The sequence below is a fragment of the Heteronotia binoei genome, chromosome 11 (genome assembly GCF_032191835.1).
Source record: "Heteronotia binoei isolate CCM8104 ecotype False Entrance Well chromosome 11, APGP_CSIRO_Hbin_v1, whole genome shotgun sequence".
NCBI classification, from domain to species: domain Eukaryota; kingdom Metazoa; phylum Chordata; class Lepidosauria; order Squamata; family Gekkonidae; genus Heteronotia; species Heteronotia binoei.
In genome coordinates, this window is record NC_083233.1 from 85,316,116 (window position 1) to 85,337,120 (window position 21,005).

A 21,005-nucleotide genomic window follows, 5' to 3' on the forward strand; every position below is an offset into this window, starting at 1 on the left:
GCACTCTCTGTCCCTGAATGAGTGCTAGCCAGAAGCAAGGCAATCTCCCAGCCTCCCCATGTGTGCACAATCGGAGCCGTTGCAGTGGAAGAAGTCACGCCACCATGAGCTGTCCAGTCAAGCGGTTTGCAGCTCTTTTTCCATGAAAACCTTTTCCAAGGCTAACATCACCAGCAATCATCTTTCTGCACATCCAGACTCCATGATGGAGAAACAAGAGCCTCACCTATTCAACAGCTGCTTCAAACAGCTGCATAAGGTCATCATGCTTATCTTAGGCGTGGATCCTGCCGGGCTGCCCGAGCTTTTGTCAAACGGAACTCTAGACAAAGGATGGTGCCAGCCAGAGGAGGAAGAAGAGGAAGACCAGCCTTAATCCAGAGCCAGAGGTATTGTGTAAATTGGGGGTCACCTTAGATATCAATTCGGCCCTCTATTGTCACTTTAGATATGTTTGTATAGCTAGTTTTGATGCCCTCAACCCACGGTTCGTCCCTGTCTTGCCCAGACTGTCACTTTGGAGCCTCCCCTTTTCTGAGGTAATGCACCATGTGATGCAGCATCATGTCCCACCTGATCCCATGTCATAAGTCCTTGGACCTCCTAAGAAGAAGAAGAAGAAGAAGATATTGGATTTATATCCCGCCCTCCACTCCGAAGAGTCTCAGAGCGGCTCACAATCTCCTTTACCTTCCTCCCCCACAACAGACACCCTGTGAGGTGGGTGGGGCTGAGAGGGCTCTCACAGCAGCTGCCCTTTCAAGGACAACCTCTGCCAGAGCTATGGCTGACCCAAGGCCATTCCAGCAGGTGCAAGTGGAGGAGTGGGGAATCAAACCCGGTTCTCCCAGATAAGAGTCCACACACTTAACCACTACACCAAACTGGCTCTCCTACCCCCCAAGGGCTCAAGGTAGACATCCCACCAGGGTGCATCTGACAGTCCCCCTACCCTGCTGTTTAGATACGCCCCCAATACCTGAAGGGTCCTTCCCCCATCTCTTTTCTTCATCACCATTGGAGCCTTCCTTGAAGACCACGATAGGTAATTATCACTCTGTTTGTCCATCCTGGTGTTTGCCCATGTGCATTTCCATGCTGTTTTCTTAGGCCTGTATGTGTGTCGTATGATTTTATACCTTTGTATGTTTGTCTTTATTTCATAATAAAACCCCTTGATTATTAAACAATATCTCCTTGTTATAGGGTGACTTCCAAAGGAGAAATCTGTATACACAGATCCTTGGTCTCACCAAAAGCCTTGTTGCCCACCAAACTAATCCCCCAAAACCTATTTTTAGGGCAATTTGGCTTACATCTTGGAGGAAATGTGGGACTTACTTGTTGAGCTGCCCCATTCTTGCTTTCATGACCCTGCTCTGCTAAACGTGTCTCCCTCCTCAATGGGATTCTTCCATCTGTTGCTGCTCTCTGCAATAAACTCTGGTGTGTCTGGCTCTGGTTATTGCAGCTGTGGTGCAACATGGCTGCAGGCCCCCTTCTGCTCCGCCCTCCTAGGTTTCTTTCAACCCCTGGAAAGGTTTCTCTCTCTCTCTCTCTCTCCCCCAGGTAGCTTGCCACCAGCTCCCCGCCTTTGTATGGAGTTGTCTCCTGGGAGGGGTGAGGACTCCCAGCTTCCTTTTCAAGTTCTGAGGCCTAGCCTCTGGGTCTCCCACTCACCCAGCACCTGGTCATCCGGGGGACAGCTTACTGCCTGGGGCACCCCTTGCCAACTGCCTGCCTTTCCCCTCCTAACCCTAACCCCTTTTAAAAGAGCGTGTCCAAGACAGTGGAGGTCTGGGTGGTACAGAGGACCACTTCCAGCATCTGAAGTTATGAAATATTTATTAAAAAGAAAATGTTCACAAGCATCCTTTCAGCACAGCACCAGACTGAGCAAGAAGTACAAAAGAAATAGGTAAAATGCAAATCCTCCATCCCTCTCTCTAGACATGCCCTATCAGATGTTGAAATACAGGACAGGCTCTTTAGCTTAGGAGATTTCTACAGAGTTTTCATTACCATGAAGCTCCCTTCAGCTGCCCAGGCCAACCCCATGGTCGGTGGCTGCCTCCTCATTGGAGAGCCCCCCTGTCTCCTCTCATGACCTCAGCACCCAAGGGAAAGAGACCTCCTTCCTGCTGCAAGGAGTTCTGGCCACTTCTCTTTCCCCTACCCCCCGAGCAGCTCATGCCAGGTCAGAGGCTTTCCCCAGAGATGAAAAGGGCATTTCCTCCCTGGAGTCCCTCTAGCATTTCATTCCTCCAAAAATCTCTGTTCCCTGCTTGGGGAAAGGGGAAGAGCTTGACCTACCCATTATCTCTCCTGCTAGATCTATTAGCATTTGGGTGAAGGTGAGCTGATTGAAGGGACTCTCCACCTGGAGAACTGGTGGAATGTTCTGGAGGCCTCGCTTCAAGAAGGAGGTGGGCAGGAAGGAGTGGGTGCAGAGGAGAGTGAGAGGAGGAGGATCAGGGGCCTGGAGACCAAGAAGCCCTCCAAGGAGGAGAGGCTGAGGAGGGACTTGGGAGGTTCAGTCTGGAGAAGAGGAAGCTGAGGGGGACAGGATGGCTTTCTTGAAGTGTTGGAAGGCCTGTCACGCAGAGGAGGAGGGCAGGGAGCTGTTCCTGTGGGCAGCAGAGCAGAGGACTTGCAATAAGGGGTCTAATTAAGGATTGGAAGGTGCTGAAAAAACCGTTGGGGTATAGGAAAAATTTTGGAAAGTAAGAGTTGCTCAACAGTGGCATCAGCTACCAAGGGAGGTGGCTGTCTTGGCTGGACAAAGACTTGTCAGGGATGCTCTAGGCTGACCCTGCACTGAGCAGGGGCTGGCCTGATGGCCCCTTCCCACTCTGGGACGCTATGGCAAGCCCCCCAGCCTGATTTCTGCCCGGAGGGGAAAAATTTAAAATGCAACATGGAGGTTTAGCTCATTTCAGGCCTGGGCGGGGGGGAGGCATTTCTTCACAGAAGCATTAGAGAAAGTACAGGAGTTGCAGCACCTTCTTTAGGAGGGAAGATTGTGGCGTTCAGAGCTTTCCAATTCTTCTTCTTCTTCTTCTTTTAAAAGGGTTCTTTTTTCAAGACCTGAGGCAGCAGCGTGTGCCTGCCACTCCCAGCAGCAGCCGCCATGACTTCCCTGGCCTCTGTCCCTGCTGCTGCAGAGATCATCATCCCCTTCCTTCCTCCTGCAGTCCACGGGCCGCCACCACCCTCTCTCTGGGAACTCAGCCTCCTGCCTCAGTGGCTGCCCCTCCCTGGGAAGAAGAACTGAAGTGCCTGCGGGCCTCTGGGAATCGAGCCAGGGATGGCACTGGCGCCGCCTCCAATCCTCTGGGAACCTCTTGCGCAGCACCAGGCAGCCAGGCTTGTGGAGGCAGGCCCAGAAGAGCCACGCTGCCTGCCTGCCTGCCGGGCATCCCTCAGCCAGGGGCCACGCCGGGCTATGGGAAGGGGGGGAGGGGCCGGGGGCAGTAGAGCCTCCTCCTGGCTAGGCTGGGCTGGGCTGGAGGGGCTGAGGCTGTGGAGGGAGGGGCTGCTGCTGAGCCCCCATCGCCTTGCCTGCCAGGGCAAGGGGGAATGCTGGTTTCGGGGGGGGGGGTCTCACACAGCAGTCTCCTCAAAGAGGCAAAAGGCGGGGCCTTCTGGCTTCAGCCACATGGTGGCGCTGCAGTCCCAGTCCAGGGGCCTGGAGGAAGCAGCGGAGAAATGCCCCCCGCCCCCTCCAGGCAGGACCGGATCTACATTTGGGGGGGCGGGAATTAAAAAATGGCACCCCCTTATGGGCAATTCTATCTTATGGTCCCATAGAATACAACGGACTCCATACCCAATTCGGCGCCCCCACTCTGACGACACCCAGGGCAAGAACCCCCGTCTGCCCCCCCCCCCAGATCCGGCCCTGCCCCCAGGCTAGGGCTTATGAGGTTCGCTCGCTGGGAAGCCGGGCCAGGCAGGGGATCTGGGAGGCAGCCTTGTAGGCAGACCCCTCTCCCTGGGCACAGCAGCTGGGCTGGGATGGGAGTCTGCCCAGAGCGGGCTGCTGCTGCTGGTGGGGGAGGGGGTGGCTCCCTCCCCCAATGGGACCCCCACTGCAGGGAGCTCCGTCCAGCGCCCAGAAGGGGCAGGAAATGGCCTTCCTCCTTGGGGGGCCAGCAAGGCTGTTGCAGGCGGGGCCTTGAAGCCCTTGGCCCCCTCAGTCACAGTTGAGGACCAACTGGGCATTGTTGCGCTGACCGCCCACTTGCCCTTCTCCCTGCACACACGGGCTTGGCCCCATTTCTCATCCTGCAAGCAGGAGTCACACTCAAGAAGAGCCAGGCTGCCTGCCCAGTGGACCCCCCCCCGCCCCCGTGGACTGCTTGGAGAGGCCCTTCTCCGTGGGATGCTGAGGGACTCTGCAGGAGCAGTGCAGGGGGCTCCAGAAGACTCCAGCTGAGGACTGGGGAGGGAGGGGGGAGTCTGCCTCTTGGGGGAGGGAAGAGAGGGAGCAGCCCTGCTGGGCGAAGGAGTGCTGGGAAGTGGCATCCCAGACCCCTGGGGGATGGGGCAGAGGCTGCCGCGGCCAAAAGAACTTTGGTTAGGAGAAGGGGAGGGGCTGCGTGATGCTGGGGAGGAGAAGGGCCCCAGTCCCATCCATGGCAGCTCTAGCTAAAAGGACCAGGCAGCAGGTGAAGGGAAAGACCCGGTCCCCGTGAGCCCCTGGAGAGCCCCCAGCAGTCTGAGCAGACAAGACTGGGCTCAATAGACCAAGGCAGCTCCAGGCATGGCTCCTCCCCTGCCGCTAGGTACCCAGGAGGCACTGCCTGCAGCAGTCCGGTGCCCCACCCTTCTCTCCCTGGGGCACGGGGTGGGGGCGGGGGGCTGCCACAAGGAGAGCCCAGCAGTGAGTTCCTTCCAGGAAGAGCAGCTGGGCAGGTGCGGGAGAGAGCAGCTGGCCCCCAAGCTGTTTCCTGGCCACTGTGCTGATGCCCTCTGCCTCCTCCTGGCTCACCATCACCCCAGAAGCAGGGGCTGAATGGCTTGCCCTGGGGAGGGGGTTGTTCTGGGGAGCTGGGGTGGGGCTTGGGGCTCCCTCTCCCCCCCTCCCACTTACTGGGAGCTGCATGGAAAATGGATCTGCTTCCCCTTCCGTCTCCCCTGCACCTGAGCAGGATGCATCTCCAAAAGAGGGGGGTTTATTCCTGCCCTCCCAGGGACTTTGCTGGAGCGCTGCAAGAGGGCATGCTTCAGTCTTGAGGGGGCTAGGATGACACAGGTGTGGGGGGGGGACAGGCGTCTGCTCACTGCTGGATCCTGCGGATGGACTGCACCTGAGGGCTGTGGGCGTGACAGCCCAGCTCCCGGAAGTGCTTGTATTCCCCTCCGTGGCAGTCGCTCTCCACCACATACTGGAAGCCGCGGTACCCAGGGAACTGGCAGCACACCCAGCTGGGGAGAAAGGAGAGGAGGCAGCCTTAGAAGAAGGGGTGGGAGGAATCCTGCCCTGAGGACAAGCGCTGGCCTGGCCTGGGCAGCCTGGGGGCCTCTGGCTCAGGTAGGGGGGGAGGCCCATGGACTGGTGTCCCTCTCAGATGGCGGCTCCTGCCCTGCCGCCCCTCTCTGGTATCTTGGCTACTGGCCCCCATGAGGCTGGAGAGCCAGTTTGGTGTAGTGGTTAAGTGTGTGGACTCTTATCTGGGAGAACCAGGTTTGATTCCCCACTCCTCCACTTGCACCTGCTGGAATGGCCTTGGGTCAGTCATAGCTCTGGCAGAGGTTGTCCTTGAAAGGGCAGCTGCTGTGAGAGCCCTCTCCAGCCCCACCCACCTCACAGGGTGTCTGTTGTGGGGGAGGAAGGTAAAGGAGATTGTGAGCCGCTCTGAGACTCTTCGGAGTGGAGGGCGGGATATAAATCCAATATCTTCTTCTTCTTCTTCTCAGTTGCAGGAAGGGAGGTGAACAGACAGCCAGGCCGCATGGCACAGGCCAGGCCTCTGGGCCACGTTCGGACCCTGCAGGGCCGGGGGGAGCTGAGTGCAGGGGGGTCCTAGTGCTGGGCCTCTGCAAGACTTTGGGTCTGGCCCACACTCTGAACCACCACCCCCCACCACCACCTTTGTAGACCAGGGACCAGATCCCCTCTCCTTTGGCTTCAATGATCCAGAACTGGCCTCGCTTCTCCGTGCAGACTCCGCAAACCCACCTGGTTCCCCGTGGAAAGTCCACCCCTGGCCAGCCGACCGGCCAGCCAGCCAACAAGGTCCCCTGATACTTACGCTCCAGCGTAGACCCGGAGGGAGCCCACCTCGCTGCCACCCCAGCCCATCGCCTTGAGAGACGGGTAGTCCTCACTCAGGTCTCCCTTGCGGCCCAGGAAATTCTCCTGCTCGAAGATGGTCACCTTGCTGTCCCGGAGGTTCTACAAGAGAGAGAGAGAGAGAGAGAAGGGGGGCTCTCAGTCCTCTGAGGCGAGGGGGCGTCACGGACTCTCCAGGAACAGCTGCCCCCCTCTGCTGCTCTCTGTCCCCACCCCCCACCCCGCTTGGGGCAGAAGAGCCTGAGAGAAAAGGCAGCCTGGCCCTGGGGAAGGTCCTTCCCTTCTGGAGCAGGGCTGGGCAGTCCCTTGGCACTGCTGAGGGGGCTCAGGTAGCGGGGGGGGGGGGCGTGATTCTGTTGTTCTCTCCAGCAGCCACCCAAAGGCTTGGGAGGCTCCCCCAAGGGAGGAGGAAGAGGAGGGGAGGGGGAGGGACTCTCTCCCACTCAAAGGAAGGTCCCCCCCAAGGCCCCACTCACCGCACAGGAGACGGGTCGGAAGGAGCTCATCCTTGGCACGTGGTAGGCGATGTTGCCAGCCCAGGCTTCCCAGCAAGGGTAGTCCCCTTGTTCCAGCACAAACTGCTGCCCCTGGAAGCCGGGGTGCTCAAAGCCCACCCATCTGTGGAGGGGGGGGGGAGAACACCATGAGAGGGGAGCAGAGAGGAGGGGAGGGGAAGGGAGGGGAGGACTGGCGAGGAACGGAAAGGGAGGGAGGGAGGGAGGGAGGGAGGAAGGAAGGAAGGAAGGAAGGAAGGAAGGAAGGAAGGAAGGAGGGAGGGAGGGAGGGAAGAATGATGGGAGGGAGGGAGGAGGAGGGAGGGGGAGGGAGGGAAACAGGAAGGAGGGAAGGAAGGAATGGAGGGAGGGAGGAGGGGGAGGAAGGAATGGAGGGAGGGAGGGAAGAAGGACAGGAGGGAGGGAGAAGGAAGGAAGGAAGGAAAGAGGGAAGGAAGGAAGGGAGTGAGGAAGAAGGGAGGATGGGATGGGAAGGGAAGGAACAAAGGGAAGAAGGGAGGGAGGGAGGAAGGACGGGAGAAAGGGTGGGAGGGAGGGAGGAGGGAAGGAGGGCGGAAGGGAAGGAAGGGAGGGAGAGAGGGAGGAGGGGAGGGAGAGAGGAAGGAGGGAAGGAAGGAATAGAGGGAGGGAGGAAGGGAAGGAAGGAAAGAATTGAGGAAGGGAAGAAGGACGGGAGGGAGGGAGGAGGGAAGGGAGGGAGGGAAGAAGGATGGGAGGGAGGGAGGAGGGAAGGAAGGAAGGAATAGAGGGAGGAAGGGAAGAAAGATGGGAGAGAGGGAGGGAGGAAGGGAGGCGGGAGGATGGAGGGAAGAAGGATGGGAGGGAGGGGGAGGGAGGAAGGAAGGATGGGATGGGAAGGGAAGGGAGAAAGGGAGGGGGAGGGAGGGAGAGGGAGGAAGGGAGGGAGGGAGGAGGGAAGGAGGAGGGGAGGGAAGAAGGAAGGAGGGAAGGAAGGAAGGAATAGAGGGAGGGAGGGAGGGAAGGAAGGAATTTAGGAAAGGAAGATGGACGGGAGGGAGGGAGAAGGGAAGGGAGGGATGGAGGGAAGAAGGACGGGAGGGAGGAAGGGAGGAGGGAAGGAAGGAGGGAAGGAAGGAATAGAGGGAGGAAGGGAAGAAAGATGGGAGAGAGGGAGGGAGGAAGGGAGGTGGGAGGATGGAGGGAAGAAGGATGGGAGGGAGGGGGAAGGAAGGAAGGAGGGAGGGAGGGAGAAAGGGAGAAAGGGAAGGAAGGAATGGAGGAAGGAGGGAAGGGAAGGAAGGAGGGAGGGAGAAAGGGAAGGAAGGAATGGAGGAAGGAGGGAAGGAAGGAATAGAGGGAGGGAAGAAGGATGGGAGGGGGAGGGAGAGAAACAGGAAGGAGGGAAGGAAGGAATGGAGGGAGGGAGGAGGGGAAGGAAGGAATGGAGGGAGGGAAGGACAGGAGGGAGGGAGAAGGAAGGAAGGAAAGAGGGAAGGAAGGAAGGAAGGAAGGAAGGAAGGAAGGAAGGAAGGAAGGAAGGAAGGAAGGAAGGAAGGAAGGAAGGAAGGGAGTGAGAAAGGAGGGAGGATGGGATGGGATGGGAAGGGAAGGGAGAAAGGGAAGGAGGGAGGGAGGAAGGGAGGGAGGGAGGAAGGAAGGAAGGAAGGACGGGAGGGAGGGTGGGAGGGAGGGAGGGAGGGAAGGAGGAGGGAAGGAGGGCAGAAGGGAAGGAAGGGAGGGAGAGAGGGAGGAGGGGAGGGAGAGAGGAAGGAATAGAGGGAGGGAGGAAGGGAAGGAAGGAAAGAATTGAGGAGGGAAGAAGGGAGGGAGGGGGGAAAGGAGGGAGGGAAGAAGGATGGGAGGGAGGGAGGGAGGGAGGAGGGAAGGAAGGAATAGAGGGAGGAAGGGAAGAAAGATGGGAAAGAGGGAGGGAGGAAGGGAGGCGGGAGGATGGAGGGAAGAAGGATGGGAGGGAGGGGGAGGGAGGGAGGAAGGAAGGAAGGAAGGAAGGAAGGAAGGAAGGAAGGAAGGATGGGATGGGAAGGGAGAAAGGGAGGGGGAGGGAGGGAGGGAGGGAGGAGGGAAGGAGGGCATAAGGAGAAAGAGGAAGGAAGGAGGGAAGGAAGGAAGGAAGGAATTTAGGAAAGGAAGATGGACGGGAGGGAGGGAGAAGGGAAGGGAGGGATGGAGGGAAGAAGGACGGGAGGGAGGGAGGAAGGAAGGAGGGAAGGAAGGAATAGAGGGAGGAAGGGAAGAAAGATGGGAGAGAGGGAGGGAGGAAGGGAGGCGGGAGGATGGAGGGAAGAAGGATGGGAGGGAGGGAAGGGGAGGAGGAAGGAAGGAAGGAAGGAAGGAAGGAAGGAAGGAAGGAAGGAAGGAAGGAAGGAAGGAAGGAAGGAAGGAAGGGAGGGAGGGAGGGAAAATGGATGGGAGGGAGGGAGGGAAGAAGGACGGAAGGGAGGAGGAATGAAGAGAGGGAAGGAAGGAATGAAAGGAGGGAGGTAGGGAGGGAAGGAAGGAAGGAATGGAGGGAGGGAGGAAAGAAAGGAATGGAGAGAGGGAGGGAGGGAGGAGGAAGGAGGGAGGGAGAGGGAAGGAAGGAAGAGAGGGAAGAAGGAGGGAGGGAGAAAAGGAAAGGAAAGGAAGGGAGGGAGGAGGGAAGGAATGGAGGGAGGGAAGAATGACAGGAGAGAGGGAAGGAGGGGGAGGGAGGGAGGAGGGAAGGAATAGAGGGAGAGAAGAAGGATGGGAGGAAGGAGGGAAGGAATGGAGGAAGGGAAGAAGGATGGGAGGGAGGGGGAAGGTGGGAAGGAATGGAGGGAGGGAGGGAAGAAGGAATGGAGGGAGGGAGGGAGGGAGGGAGGAAGGAGGGAGGAAGGGAAGGGAAGGAAAGGAAGGAATGGAGGGAGGGAACTTATGGCCGTTTTCCCACTCACGTTTTACTGGCGCCACGACCATCCTGACGCCGGCGAATCTGCCTGGATTTCGCAACAGAAGCGCCGGCGCTCCCAGAAGCGCCGGCGCTTTCCGTCGCTAAGCCAGCGCAAACGTTTTCCTGCATCTTTGCGATTTCCGTTTGCGCTGGCTTAGCGACGGAAGTAGCCGGCACTTCTGGGAGCGCCGGAGCTTCTGATGCGAAATCCAGGCAGATTCGCCGGCGTCAGGATGGTCGTGGCGCCAGTAAAACGTGAGTGGGAAAACGGCCTATATAAAATGGCGTATAGATGGTACCTTACACCCGACAGGTTGGCTAAAATTTATCCTACATATTCCAACAAATGCTGGAAGTGTCAAGAAATTAAAGGATCCCTGTTTCATATATGGTGGCAATGCAAAGTAGCTAAAAAATATTGGACGCAAGTGAATATTTGGATACAAAAGATTCTTAAAGTTCAAATTAACCATGTGCCGGAATTGTACCTCTTAAATATTTGCAGACAAAATATTCCCGAGACAAAGTTGAAATTGCTACTATATATAGTTACTACTGCCAGAATTTTATATGCTAAGTATTGGAAGACAGATATAATTCCCAAGAGAGATGAATTTATTAGTAAGCTACTGGATGCCGCAGAATCTGACTTATTGTCCACAAGGGTACGAAATGGCAACTGGCAAAAATGTCAGAAGGAATGGGACCCCATTTATAAATGGGCTAAAAGTAAAGGTTTTGGTTTGGAGTAATTATGGTTTTTCTATGCTTTTTAATTCTCTTCACCTCCCATGGTATGAATTATGGAGTGTATGTAGCAAGATGTATGTAGTCTGTCCAGTTTGTATAGTTGTATAGTTTGTTTAGTTGTTTAGTTGGTAGTTTGGTTTGTAGCATGTAAACTGTTTGATATCTTTGTGAGTTGTTTATTTCCTTTTCTTTTCAATAAACTCTTTTATAAAATGGTAAAAAAAAAAAAAAGGAATGGTGGGAGGGAAGAAGGACAGGAGGGAGGGAAGGAGGGGAGGGAGGGAGGAGGGAAGGAATAGAGGGAGGGAAGAAGGATGGGAGGGAGGAGGGAAGGAATGGAGGAAGGGAAGAAGGCTGGGAGGGAGGGAGGAAGGAGGGAAGGAAGGAAGGAATGGAGGGAGGGAGGGAGGAAAGGAGGGAGGAAGGGAGGGAGGAAGGAAGGAAGGAAGGAAGGAAGGAAGGAAGGAAGGAAGGAAGGAAGGAAGGAAGGAAGGAAGGAAGGAAGGAAGGAAGGAAGGAAGGAAGGAAGGAAGGAAGGAAGGAAGGACGGGAGGGTGGGAGGGAGGGAGGGAAGGAGGAGGGAAGGAGGGCAGAAGGAAGGAAGGGAGGGAGAGAGGAAGGAGGGAAGGAAGGAATAGAGGGAGGGAGGGAGGAGGAAGGAAAGAAGGAAGGAAGGAAGGAAGAATTGAGGAAGGGAAGAAGGGAGGGAGGGGGGAAAGGAGGGAGGGTAGCAGGATCGGAGGGAGGGAGGAAGGAGGGAAGGAAGGAAGGAATAGAGGGAGGAAGGGAAGAAAGATGGGAGAGAGGAGGCGGGAGGATGGAGGGAAGAAGGATGGAGGGAGGAGGGAAGGAATGGAGGAAGGGAAGAAGGCTGGGAGGGAGGGAGGGAGGAAGGAGGGAAGGAAGGAAGGAATGGAGGGAGGGAGGAAGGAGGGAGAAGGAAGGAGAGGAATGAAGAGGGAAGGAAGGGATGAAGGGAGGGAGGGAAGAAGGAATAGAGGGAGGGAGGAAGGGAAGGAAGGAAAGGATGGATGGAGGAAATGGATGGGAGGGAGGAGGTAGGGGAGGGAGGAGGAAGGAGGGAAGGGAGGAGGAAGAGGGAGGGGAAGAGGGAGGGAAGGAGGAAGGGAGGGAGGAGAGGAAGGGAGGGAGGAGAAGGAGGGAGAGGAAGGAAAGAGAAAGGAAAGGAAGGAAGGAAGGAAGGAAGGAAGGAAGGAAGGAAGGAAGGAAGGAAGGAAGGAAGGAAGGAAGGAATGAGGAAGGGAAGAAGGACAGGAGGAAGGGAGGGAGGGAGGAGGGAGGACGGGAGGAGAAGGGAGGAGGTGGGAGGGTGGAGGGAGGGAGGAGGAAGGGAGGGAGGGAGGAAGGGCGGAGGGAGGGAGGAGAAGGGAGGAAGAGAGGGAGGGAGGAGAATTGCAAGGGGACATGTGGGGGCCAGAGCCGCAAGGGTGAAGAGGAGTGGGGAAGCAAACCACTTACGTGCCACTCTCAATGCGGGCAGAACCAATGCACTCCAAGCCACAGGCTGCGATGTCCTCGCACTCAGAGGTGAACTCGTGCTGCTGGCCCTGGAAGGATGGCTCACCCCACGCCACCAGCTGAAGGAGAACATCAGCTGTAGGGAAGCTGCAGCACTGCGGGGGGGGGGGGAGAAATTGCCCCCAGGGGTGTGCTTTTGTCCTCCCACAACCTTGGCGGAGAAGGAAACCCTTGTCCCTCTCTCAGGGGCTGCAGCTTCCCAAGGGAAAGAAGCCAGAGTGGGCTCTGAACCCTTCCCACTCTGCAGCAAGAGCTGCCATTTCCGCCCCCCACACACACACACACCCCCCTCCCAGGGGTATGAAGCCATGTGCAAAGACTGAGGTGTGCAAACAAACCCAGATGAGACCCAAACATGGCCAGTATGGTCTTGTGGCTAGGGTGCAGGTCCAAAACCCCCCTCTGCCGCAAAGATGCCTGAGATAACTGAGTGTGTGTGTGTCACTCAGCCTCACACCTGCAGCAGAGGAGAAGGGTGATGAGGGGAGAATGAAGGGGCAGCCCCCGTGGGTCTCTGGGCTGGGCAGAAAGTTGGCAGGTGCCTCCTGAGAGTGGTAGCGTGATGCCCTGACCCTCCCCCTTCCTGCTTTTCCTCTTCTCCACGCCTGCTTTCTCCTCACTGCAGGGCCCCAAAGGCCAAGGGAGAGGGTGACTCATCAGCCACCAGAACTTCAGAGCCAAGCAGAGAGTTTAACCAAAGCCTCCCCAGTTTGCGCCCAGCTCCCTTCCCATCTCTCACACACACACACACCCTGGGACTTTCTTAGGCCTGCCCTTGAAGCTGCCTAACCCATGTGGTAGGGAAAGAGCCAGAGCCAAGACCAAGATGACTTGTGGCAGTGGAGGAACTTTCAGGAGTCCCTACAGCCACTCCTTCAGATACCGAAGGACAGACTAGCACTTCTACCCATCTCAATCTAACCCATCTAGCTCTCCATTGTTTAGTCTGACTGTCAGTGTGCGGACTCTCATCTGGGAGAACCGGGTTTGATTCCCCACTGCTCCACTGTCAGCTGCCAGAATGGCCTTGGGTCAGCCAGAGCTCTCGTAGGAGTTGTCCTTGAAAGGGCAGCTTCTGGGAGAGGTCTCTCAGCCCCACCCACCTCACAGGAGATTGTGACCACTCTGAGACTCTGAGATTCAGAGTATAGGGTGGGATATAAATCCAATACCATCATAATCTTTGCTGGGTCCCCTCCCACCTTTTCATAACTTCCACAGCTCAGAGGGTTTCTCCATGGCTTGACTCATGGCTTCTGGACAACCAGCCACTCCCTAGAAAGCAAGGGAAGGGACTTGTGGTGGGGAGAGGGGGCTTGGGTGTCCCACACAGGCACCAGTGAGAGTTTAGCTCCAGATCCTGCAGAGATGACCGGGGGTGGGGGTGGGGGGAGGCATTTTTCTCAGAAGGGCCCTCCCCCCCACACCTCAGGGGACAGGGTAAGAGGACTTAGCCAGGGGCTCTTTCAGCCAGATGTGGCCACCCAAGACAGATGCGAGGGGTAGCCCCCAGTCCCAGCAGATGGATGGCTGCACAGCTCTCAGCACTTACCTGGGTGGTATCAGCCTGCCCCCTCCCAGCTGCCCTTCAGAGCGACTTTTATACCACAGCCTTTGCCATCCCAACCCCCTGAGTCAGCTCCGCCTGGAACAAAAGCCCGTCTCGCTGAGGAGGATCAAGGGCTCATCCGCCTGGCAGCCCAGCCGCTTCCCCAGCCAGCCGTGGGGTGACATCCCACATGTGCCGTGGGACTAGGGAGGCGAGATCTGTCAGGCAGAACTCAGGCCCAGAACCCAGACTTTTTAAAGCTCAGAGCTTGGCCCTGGGACAGAGAGTGCCTCAGAACATGTGCAGAAGGCTTTCTCTCCACCAGTGAACAGCCACCATAACCCTTCTGGGAAGCCTGGAGTGACGTGCTAAGGGTACCAACAGGCTGAGGAGGGCATTGAAGCTGAGGCATCCACAGTGCATTGATGTTCTAGCTATGATTCTGTGCGGTCTGGGTCAGACTACATGGTCTCTGGAGGCCCCTGAACATCCTGGCTGCCTCAGAGGTGGAGCTGTGGAGTGACTGCCAGAGCCACCTTTTCATCCTGCCCACAATGGGAAACGTTTGGTCAGCAGGGGCTCTGCTGGGGGAAGGGGAGGCATGGACTGGAGGGGGCGGGTGGGGGGGCAGACGGTTTTCCAGCCCAGCGGCCTCATTGAGAGAGGTTATTGTGGCGGCCCCCAGGGAAGACTCCGATGAGCCAGCACTTCTATTGTGCCCACTGGGGGCTGCCTGGGACCAGCCCAACATATAAAGGGCAGCAGCAGGACTCCCTCAACCCAGCTGGAGCAGACCCCTCCATGACAAAAGAGACTCAGAAGTCCAGGTAAGAGGAAGCAGGACCTGTCTGGCCTGGGGGGGGGGGGTGTTCCCTGGCAGGTTAGCTGGTGGGGAGTGGTCCGCACAGACCACCACAGAAGTGAGAGACCTCTCTGCAGCTCCCTTCCCGCTTGCAGGAAGCACGGATCAGGGCCCTGGGCTCAGGCTAGGAAGTCCTCCTCCACAGAGCTTGCTAGGAGGCACCAGACTCTAGCCCCTCTCCTCAATCTCCCAGAAGCCCCAAAGAAGGCGCTGCCCTTCTGCTTGCTGGTGTCTGGCAGCGGAGAGGTCAAGCCTGCCTGTGGCACGCAGGGTCTGCTCTGGCTGGGGAGGCCGGGCCCCCCTACACGGACAGAGCTCAGAACAAAGTAGGAGTCCTTGAGCATCTTTAAGACCAAAAAAGTTTGATTCAGAATGTCAGCTTTTGTGTGTATGCACACTTCATCAGATAATGGAATGGGGTACAGTGAGCCGAGCTACATAGAGCTATGGGCAGTGGTTAAGAATGCAAAGTGGTACCAAGTTAGAATCCAACAACAAAAAAGCGAGAGCCCTGGGTGACCCAAGGCTATTCCAGCAGCTGTAAGTGGAGGAGTGGGGAATCAAACCTGGTTCTCCCTGAATTTCCTGCATTATGCAGGGGGTTGGACTAGATGGCCCTAGAGGTCCCTTCCAATGCTATGATTCTCCCAGATAAGAGTTTGTGCACTTAACCACTATGCCAAACTGGCTCTCAGGTGTCTCTGTTCACCCCAGTCCAACCCACACTGCCATTTCAGGCCTCAGCAGGACACTCTGCCTCGCCTGGAAGCCCAAGAACTGGCCAGCCCAACAGGGTCCCTCGGAGAGGATGGCTGAAGGCAGCATCCCCCCCGCAGCCGCCAATGGCCAGGCTGAAGAGTCCTCCAGGGAGACTTTCCGGGTAAGCTGGGGGTGGGGGGGGCTCAGCAGAAGTCCTGCAAAGAAGGCAAGGCCTGTCCAGGTGGGGGAGGGGGCGGACGGGCAAGGATCTTGGTGTTTCTGGGGCCCTGGTGAAAACCCAGGCTGGGGTCCCAGAATCACTGCCACCCCCACTCTGCCAGGGTCAAGCAAGAGGGGGCCAAGAGCTGCCGCTGGAGCCCCGGGCAGGCAGGCGTGGCCTCAGGGCTTCTTTTCCTAGAATGCCCACTGGCAAAGACCACCCCTGCTCTCCCCAGAGGCTGCAGCACAGGGGATGGGGGGAAGGGGGCAGCAGCAGCCAGGCTGGGAGAAGACAAGATCGGCAAAAGGAGGAGTGGAGAGGACAGCAGGGAAACCTCACCTGGAAGCACTGAACGTGGGGAAAGCAGCCAGCCTCCTGCAAGCCCCTCCCTGCTGCCCTGGGACTAACGACTGGCTGAGGACAGTGAACAGTGAGCCTTTGTGAACAGGCCCAGCAGGGCTGTCCTGGGGGCTCAGCCGGACTGGCAGCTCTTCACCAACAGGAAGAAGAGCAAGAGCAGCAGGCACTTCCACACATGTCTTAAAACTGCCCCTGGCCTACTCTTGGGAGCTCAGCCTAATGGTGGGTTTGAAAGGGGAAATCCACCTTCTTCTCTTCACTTAAAATGTTGCTTAGCTGCCTGCCTGCCTGCCTGCCTGCCTCCCTTCCTTGCAGAGCTCAGTGAAGCTATCACCATAAATGAAACAAAAGTGTAAGGACCCTTTCCCTCCAAGGGCCCTTCCTTGTGAAGGGGACCTGCATCTCCACACCCTCTTGCTGAGCTGCTGCAGGGAAGGCTGGGCGGGGGGACTTCAGGGTTGTGTGGTTCAGCCACCAAGGGCCATTCCAGCAGCCAGCCTCTCCCTCCCTCTCCCCTGGTGATGCAGCTGCTGCTGCTGCTGCTTCTTCCAGGTCCTCGTGTTTGACCAGGAGAGCTTCCAGGGCCAGCAGAAAGAATTCACCAGGGAGTGCCTGAACCTGGGGGACCACGGCTTCGAGCAAGTGCGCAGCATCATTGTGGCCTCTGGACCGTAAGTGGCCTTGAAGGTGGGGGGAGTCTGCACTCATGGCAGGGGGGTCAGACTCAGGGCTTCATACTGCCCATTTTTGGAAACTCCACAGAAAGATTGCAGTGCTCGCCCTTCAGTCTAGAAGCCCCCTCCCCTCTCAGCACTAAACAAGACTCCTCTTAGATCTCTCTGAGGTGCTTGTATTTCTTCCGATCACCCGTTCTCAAAGCATGACCGGAGAGGTAGGCCAGGGCTCAAGGCAGAAGGCCCCTGGGCAGCTCCATCTACAGCAACTCTGAAGGAACCCATTGCTCTCCTTCCTTCCTTCCTTCTTTCCTTCCTTCCTTCCTTCCTTCCTTCCTTCCTTCCTTCCTTCCTTCCTTCCTTCCTTCCTTCCTTCCTTCCTTCCTTCCTTCCTTCCTTCCTTCCTTCCTTCCTTCTGTCCTGGGAGATTTTTAAGCAGAAGCTAGATGGCCATCTGACAGCAATGCTGATCCTGTGAACTAGGCCGAACATGAGAAGGAGGGCAGGAAGGGTTGCATCCATGCCTAGTTCTCACGCCCTTTCTTACATGCCCAGGGGAACGCTGTTTGCTGCTTTGGAGCGATTTGTCTCCAGGCCTGTTTGGCCAGGGATCCCGGAAGGTTATTTTGCTGTCTTCTGGGCAGAGAGCATAAGTCACACACTTGGTGTGTGTGTGTGTAGGGTGGAAGTACTTGTGGATTTCCTGCATTGTGCAGGGGGTTGGGCTAGATGACCCTGGAAGTCCCTTCCAACTCCCTGCTTCTGTGATGGGAGAGACCTTCCTCTGGCTGGCTGCCTGGCTGAACAGAGAGCTGCTGGCAGTCCGAGAAGGCAAGTCCAGCCTGACTGAGCAGAAGACAGCTTCAGTGAGAAGGCGGCTTCCTGCCTTCACTGTTAACCCAGCCAGCCATTCGAATGCCTTGTGCTGCTGTCCTGCGTGCCACTCAGCAGAAATGTCAGCCTTCCATTTGCTCTTTTGTTCGGTCTGACCCAGACCAAACCCCCTTAGTTTCCAGTCCTGCTGTTCAGGTTCAGCAAAGTTTGACATGTGAAGCAGTTACCTGATGGAAGGTCTGCTTCCCAGAACCAGACATAAGCAAACTTCACCCTAACTTGCCAGACAGCCAAGATCTTCCCAGAAGTGCTGCTGGATCCTGCAAGTCAGGTGTGCTGCGCCTCCTTTCAGTCAACTTGCAGAGCAGCAAAACATAGTTGCAGAACACTCAGCTTGGAATTAATAAGCTCAGCATTGGTCCATCAAGGGCAGTCTTGCCTACTCAGACTGGCAGCCGCTCTCCAGGGTCTCAGGCAGAGAAGGGTCTTTCCAATCACTACACCTTGGTCCTTTTAGCTGGAGATGCTGCTGGGGGTTGAACCGGGGACCTTCTGCATGCCAAGCAGAGGCTCTGCCACTGAGCCTCAGTGTCCTATCTGCAGCGGACTTCTTCTTGTAAAGGATTGATCTGACACAAAGCCCAAAATGGAGCTGTCCAAACAGGTTTCTCCTGCACCTGCTGCGTGACAGAACCAGTGGCTGGTTAGTGGAGGAGGAAAACACGCCCCAAGGCCCACCTCCTGTCTTCCAAGACAGTGCCCAGTGCTGGAAATGAGTGCTCTGGAACTGCCATAGCTACTGCAAGACCAGTCAGAGAAGCGATGGGAGCAGTCCCTCTTTGGCTTCCTGGAGACACCCAGAGGCCTGGTCTCAGTGGGTCAGTGTGTGTCTAGACTCCCTGGAAAGGTATTAGGAATGGATTTTGAAAAGTTACCTGCTGAGTAAAAATCTCAAAACTACAAGGGTTCAAGTCTGAGTGGCTCAGAAGACTGGCCTTGCCCTGCCTTCAGGTGCCCTTCTGGCTCCGGCCTCTGTGTGTGTGTTCCCTGACCTCCTGGTCTCTAAGCAACCCCATCTCAGCAGAAGAGTCTCCCAGGACAGAATGTAAAGGGTCTGTTTTCCTTTTCTCCCTAGAAAGAAGGCAGGATGTGGGATTCGCAAGGACAGGATTGCGGCGCTGTTGGTTTTGGACTTGCATGTGCACCAGCATCAACCGCGCTCTTCCTAAAACCGCCGCTTCCATCACCTGCAGTCCTGACTGATTGTCTTCTCTCCCAGATGGGGGCAGCGGGGGGGGGGGGGGTTAGTAATTTTTAAGACTCCCCTGAGGCTTCCGAACCAACACAAAACCCTACAGCTGGAAATGAGTTCTGTCTCTTGGCTGCTGGCTTCTAAGCAGACCAAGGATGGAGCCACCGGCTCCCCCCTCCCCCAGACCTTCCCTCTGACCGCCTGCTTGAGTCTTCTCCTCCCTTTCTCCAGCTGGGTGGCCTTTGAACAGTCCAACTTGCGTGGCGAGATGTTCATCTTGGAGAAGGGCGAGTTCCCACGATGGGACACCTGGTCCAGCAGCTCCCGCAGCGACCGCTTGCGCTCCCTGCGGCCTGTTAGAATGGTGAGCCTGCAGCAGTGGCCTCTCGGCCCTTTTCAGCAGCCAGGGCTTTCCCCAGGGAAGCTGCCATTCGAGCCCCAGCACAGGGCTGCACTCCGTAGAGGACACAGTTCAGCGCTGGGGCTCCTGCTTCTCCACAGGGAGACTTTGCATCAGTCCCCCCCCCACAAGATCCACCTCTCCCATCCCATGAAAACATCTCTGGCGCTTCTCAGCCCGAGCCCCAGGAGAATGGATTATTGTCAGCCACCCTGAGTCCACCATGGAGAGAGTGAGTTAGAAATTGAAAGCAATAAGTAATAAATAATGCCCAGGGGAGCAGACTTGCCACAAGATCCCAGAAGGCCCGTTCTGAGGGCAGCCTCTGTTGCCAGGCAGGGCAGTCCTTGCGGGGCACACACCCACGTCTGCCCTTGCCTGTCTCTGTCTGTTCCTCCAGCATGAAGCCCAGGAGCACAAGATCATCCTCTTTGAGACGGCCAACTTTAAAGGCAACAAAATGGAAATTGAAGACAAGGACGCGCCGAGTCTTTGGGTGCATGGCTTCTGTGGCCACATTGGAAGTGTGAAGGTGCCCAGTGGAACGTAAGCCTAGGCCTAAAGTCCGGTCTCTTTCCTTCCAGCCAACCCAGGCGGCAGAGAGGTCAGCTGGGCAAGTCTGCCGCCCACTCCGCCCCATGCAGCAGCGAGGGCTCCCTGCTCTTCCTTGGAGGAGGGGGGGTGTCTGTTTTCATTCCATAAGACCTTGAAGACCAAGGGCAGACCAGGCTGTGGGTTCAGGCAGGCTCTCTTGTGCCACATTTGGCCAATCTCACATGGATGTCTTCTTTGCTACCTCTGCAGGTGGGTGGGCTACCAGTACCCTGGCTACCGAGGCTACCAATACCTCTTGGAGCGAGGAGACTTTGGGCACTGGAACGAGTGGCTGGCCTTCCAGCCCCAAATGCAGGCCATCCGTCGCATCCGGGACACGTGCTGGGAACACAAAGATCACGATCTCCCTCCGGAGACCCCTCTCAGCTGAGCGCACACCTCCTCTGGTTCATCAAGCACCTGCAAGGGGAGCGCAAGCACATCCCCCGACCCACAGATCGCGGGACCATCACAGCGGCCTCCTGGTGCTCCCTCTGGGCTCCTCAGCATGAGCCCTCCCCTTCCTGTAGTTTTGCGATCTGCAGCTTCTGTTCTCCCCCCGTGGGATTTAATTCTGATGTTATTAATTGAAAGACTAGGTGAGGGGTGCTAGGGGGGGCAGCTGATTCTTGGATGTGGGAATGACCAACAAAATGCACAAACCACTATTCTACCCCCAACCGCTTCTGATAGGTCCATTAAGGCAACAAAACATAGCAGGAGAAGATCTTGTATGGCTAGCAGCTATGATAACTGAATGGAACATCCATGAGCAGAGACAGTCAACCATCGAACACCAGAGGCAGGAGGCAACATCCAGGGAAGGCCACAGCCTCCACACAATGTTCTTGGCCCTCCAGAGGAACTGGTCGGCCAGTGAGTGTGACAGGAGGCTGGACTAGATGGGCCCCCCCTGGTCTGATCCAACAGGGCTCTTCTGATGTTCTTCTCAGGGGAAGGCCTCGGCCTCTCTGCTCTGTTGTTGGCCCTCCAGAGGAACTGGATGGCCACTGAGTGAGACAGGAGGCTAAACTGGATGGACCCTCCCTGGTCTGGCCCAGCAGGGCCCTCCTGAGGTTCTTCTCAAGGGAAGGCCTCGGCCTCTCTGCCCTGTTCTTGGCCCTCCAGAGGAACTGGGTGGCCACTGAGTGAGAAAGGAGGCTGGACAGGGTGGATCCTCCCTGGTCTGATCCAGCAGGGCTCTTCTGAAGCACTTCTCAGGGGAAGGCCTTGGACTCTCTGCCCTGCAGTTGGCCCTTCAGAGGAGCTGGCTGGCCACTGAGTGAGACAGAAGGCTGGACTGGATGGACCCTCCCTGGTCTGACCCAGCAGGGCTCTTCTGATGTTCTTCTCAGGGGAAGGCCTCGGCCTCTCTGCCCTGCAGTTGGCCCTTCAGAGGAGCTGGCTGGCCACTGAGTGAGACAGAAGGCTGGATTAGATGGACCCTCCCTGGTCTGACCCAGCAGGGCTCTTCTGATGCTCTTCACAGGGGAAGGCCTCGGCCTCTCTGCCCTGTTGCTGGCCCTCCAGAGGAACTGGTTGGCCACTGAGTGAGACAGGAGGCTG

The 21,005-nt window shown here is 57.0% G+C and overlaps 2 protein-coding genes across 2 annotated transcripts; one reads left to right on the top strand and one right to left on the bottom strand.

The window, feature by feature from the left end:
* Window positions 1–5,279: 5,279 nt before the first annotated feature.
* CRYBA4 (crystallin beta A4) lies at window positions 5,280–13,967 on the bottom strand. The gene is made up of 5 exons (XM_060250184.1): window positions 13,923–13,967; window positions 11,936–12,054; window positions 6,775–6,916; window positions 6,258–6,400; window positions 5,280–5,430 (listed from the first exon to the last, which is right to left on the bottom strand). The coding sequence occupies exons 1-5, from the start codon at window positions 13,965–13,967 to the stop codon at window positions 5,283–5,285; spliced, it is 597 nt and encodes a 198-aa protein (XP_060106167.1). The 3' UTR covers window positions 5,280–5,282.
* A 273-nt stretch (window positions 13,968–14,240) lies between these two features.
* LOC132579663 (beta-crystallin B1-like) lies at window positions 14,241–19,837 on the top strand. Its single transcript, XM_060250185.1, has 6 exons — window positions 14,241–14,371; window positions 15,121–15,286; window positions 16,238–16,356; window positions 18,677–18,809; window positions 19,246–19,391; window positions 19,650–19,837. The coding sequence occupies exons 1-6, from the start codon at window positions 14,241–14,243 to the stop codon at window positions 19,828–19,830; spliced, it is 876 nt and encodes a 291-aa protein (XP_060106168.1). The 3' UTR covers window positions 19,831–19,837.
* The last annotated feature ends 1,168 nt before the right edge of the window (window positions 19,838–21,005 follow it).

Excerpts from the sequence above, each read along its gene's own strand:
- CRYBA4 (XM_060250184.1), bottom strand. The coding sequence starts at position 13,967 with ATGCACTGTGGATGCCTCAGCTTCAATGCCCTCCTCAGCCTGTTG. Across the intron at positions 12,055-13,922 it reads ATGCCCTCCTCAGCCTGTTG|CTGGTGGCGTGGGGTGAGCC; the intron begins GTACCCTTAGCA and ends GTTCTCCTTCAG. Across the intron at positions 6,917-11,935 it reads GCCCGCATTGAGAGTGGCAC|ATGGGTGGGCTTTGAGCACC; the intron begins GTAAGTGGTTTG and ends CCCCCTCCACAG.
- LOC132579663 (XM_060250185.1), top strand. The coding sequence starts at position 14,241 with ATGAGCCAGCACTTCTATTGTGCCCACTGGGGGCTGCCTGGGACCAGC. Across the intron at positions 14,372-15,120 it reads AAAGAGACTCAGAAGTCCAG|TCCAACCCACACTGCCATTT; the intron begins GTAAGAGGAAGC and ends TGTTCACCCCAG. Across the intron at positions 15,287-16,237 it reads CCTCCAGGGAGACTTTCCGG|GTCCTCGTGTTTGACCAGGA; the intron begins GTAAGCTGGGGG and ends TGCTTCTTCCAG.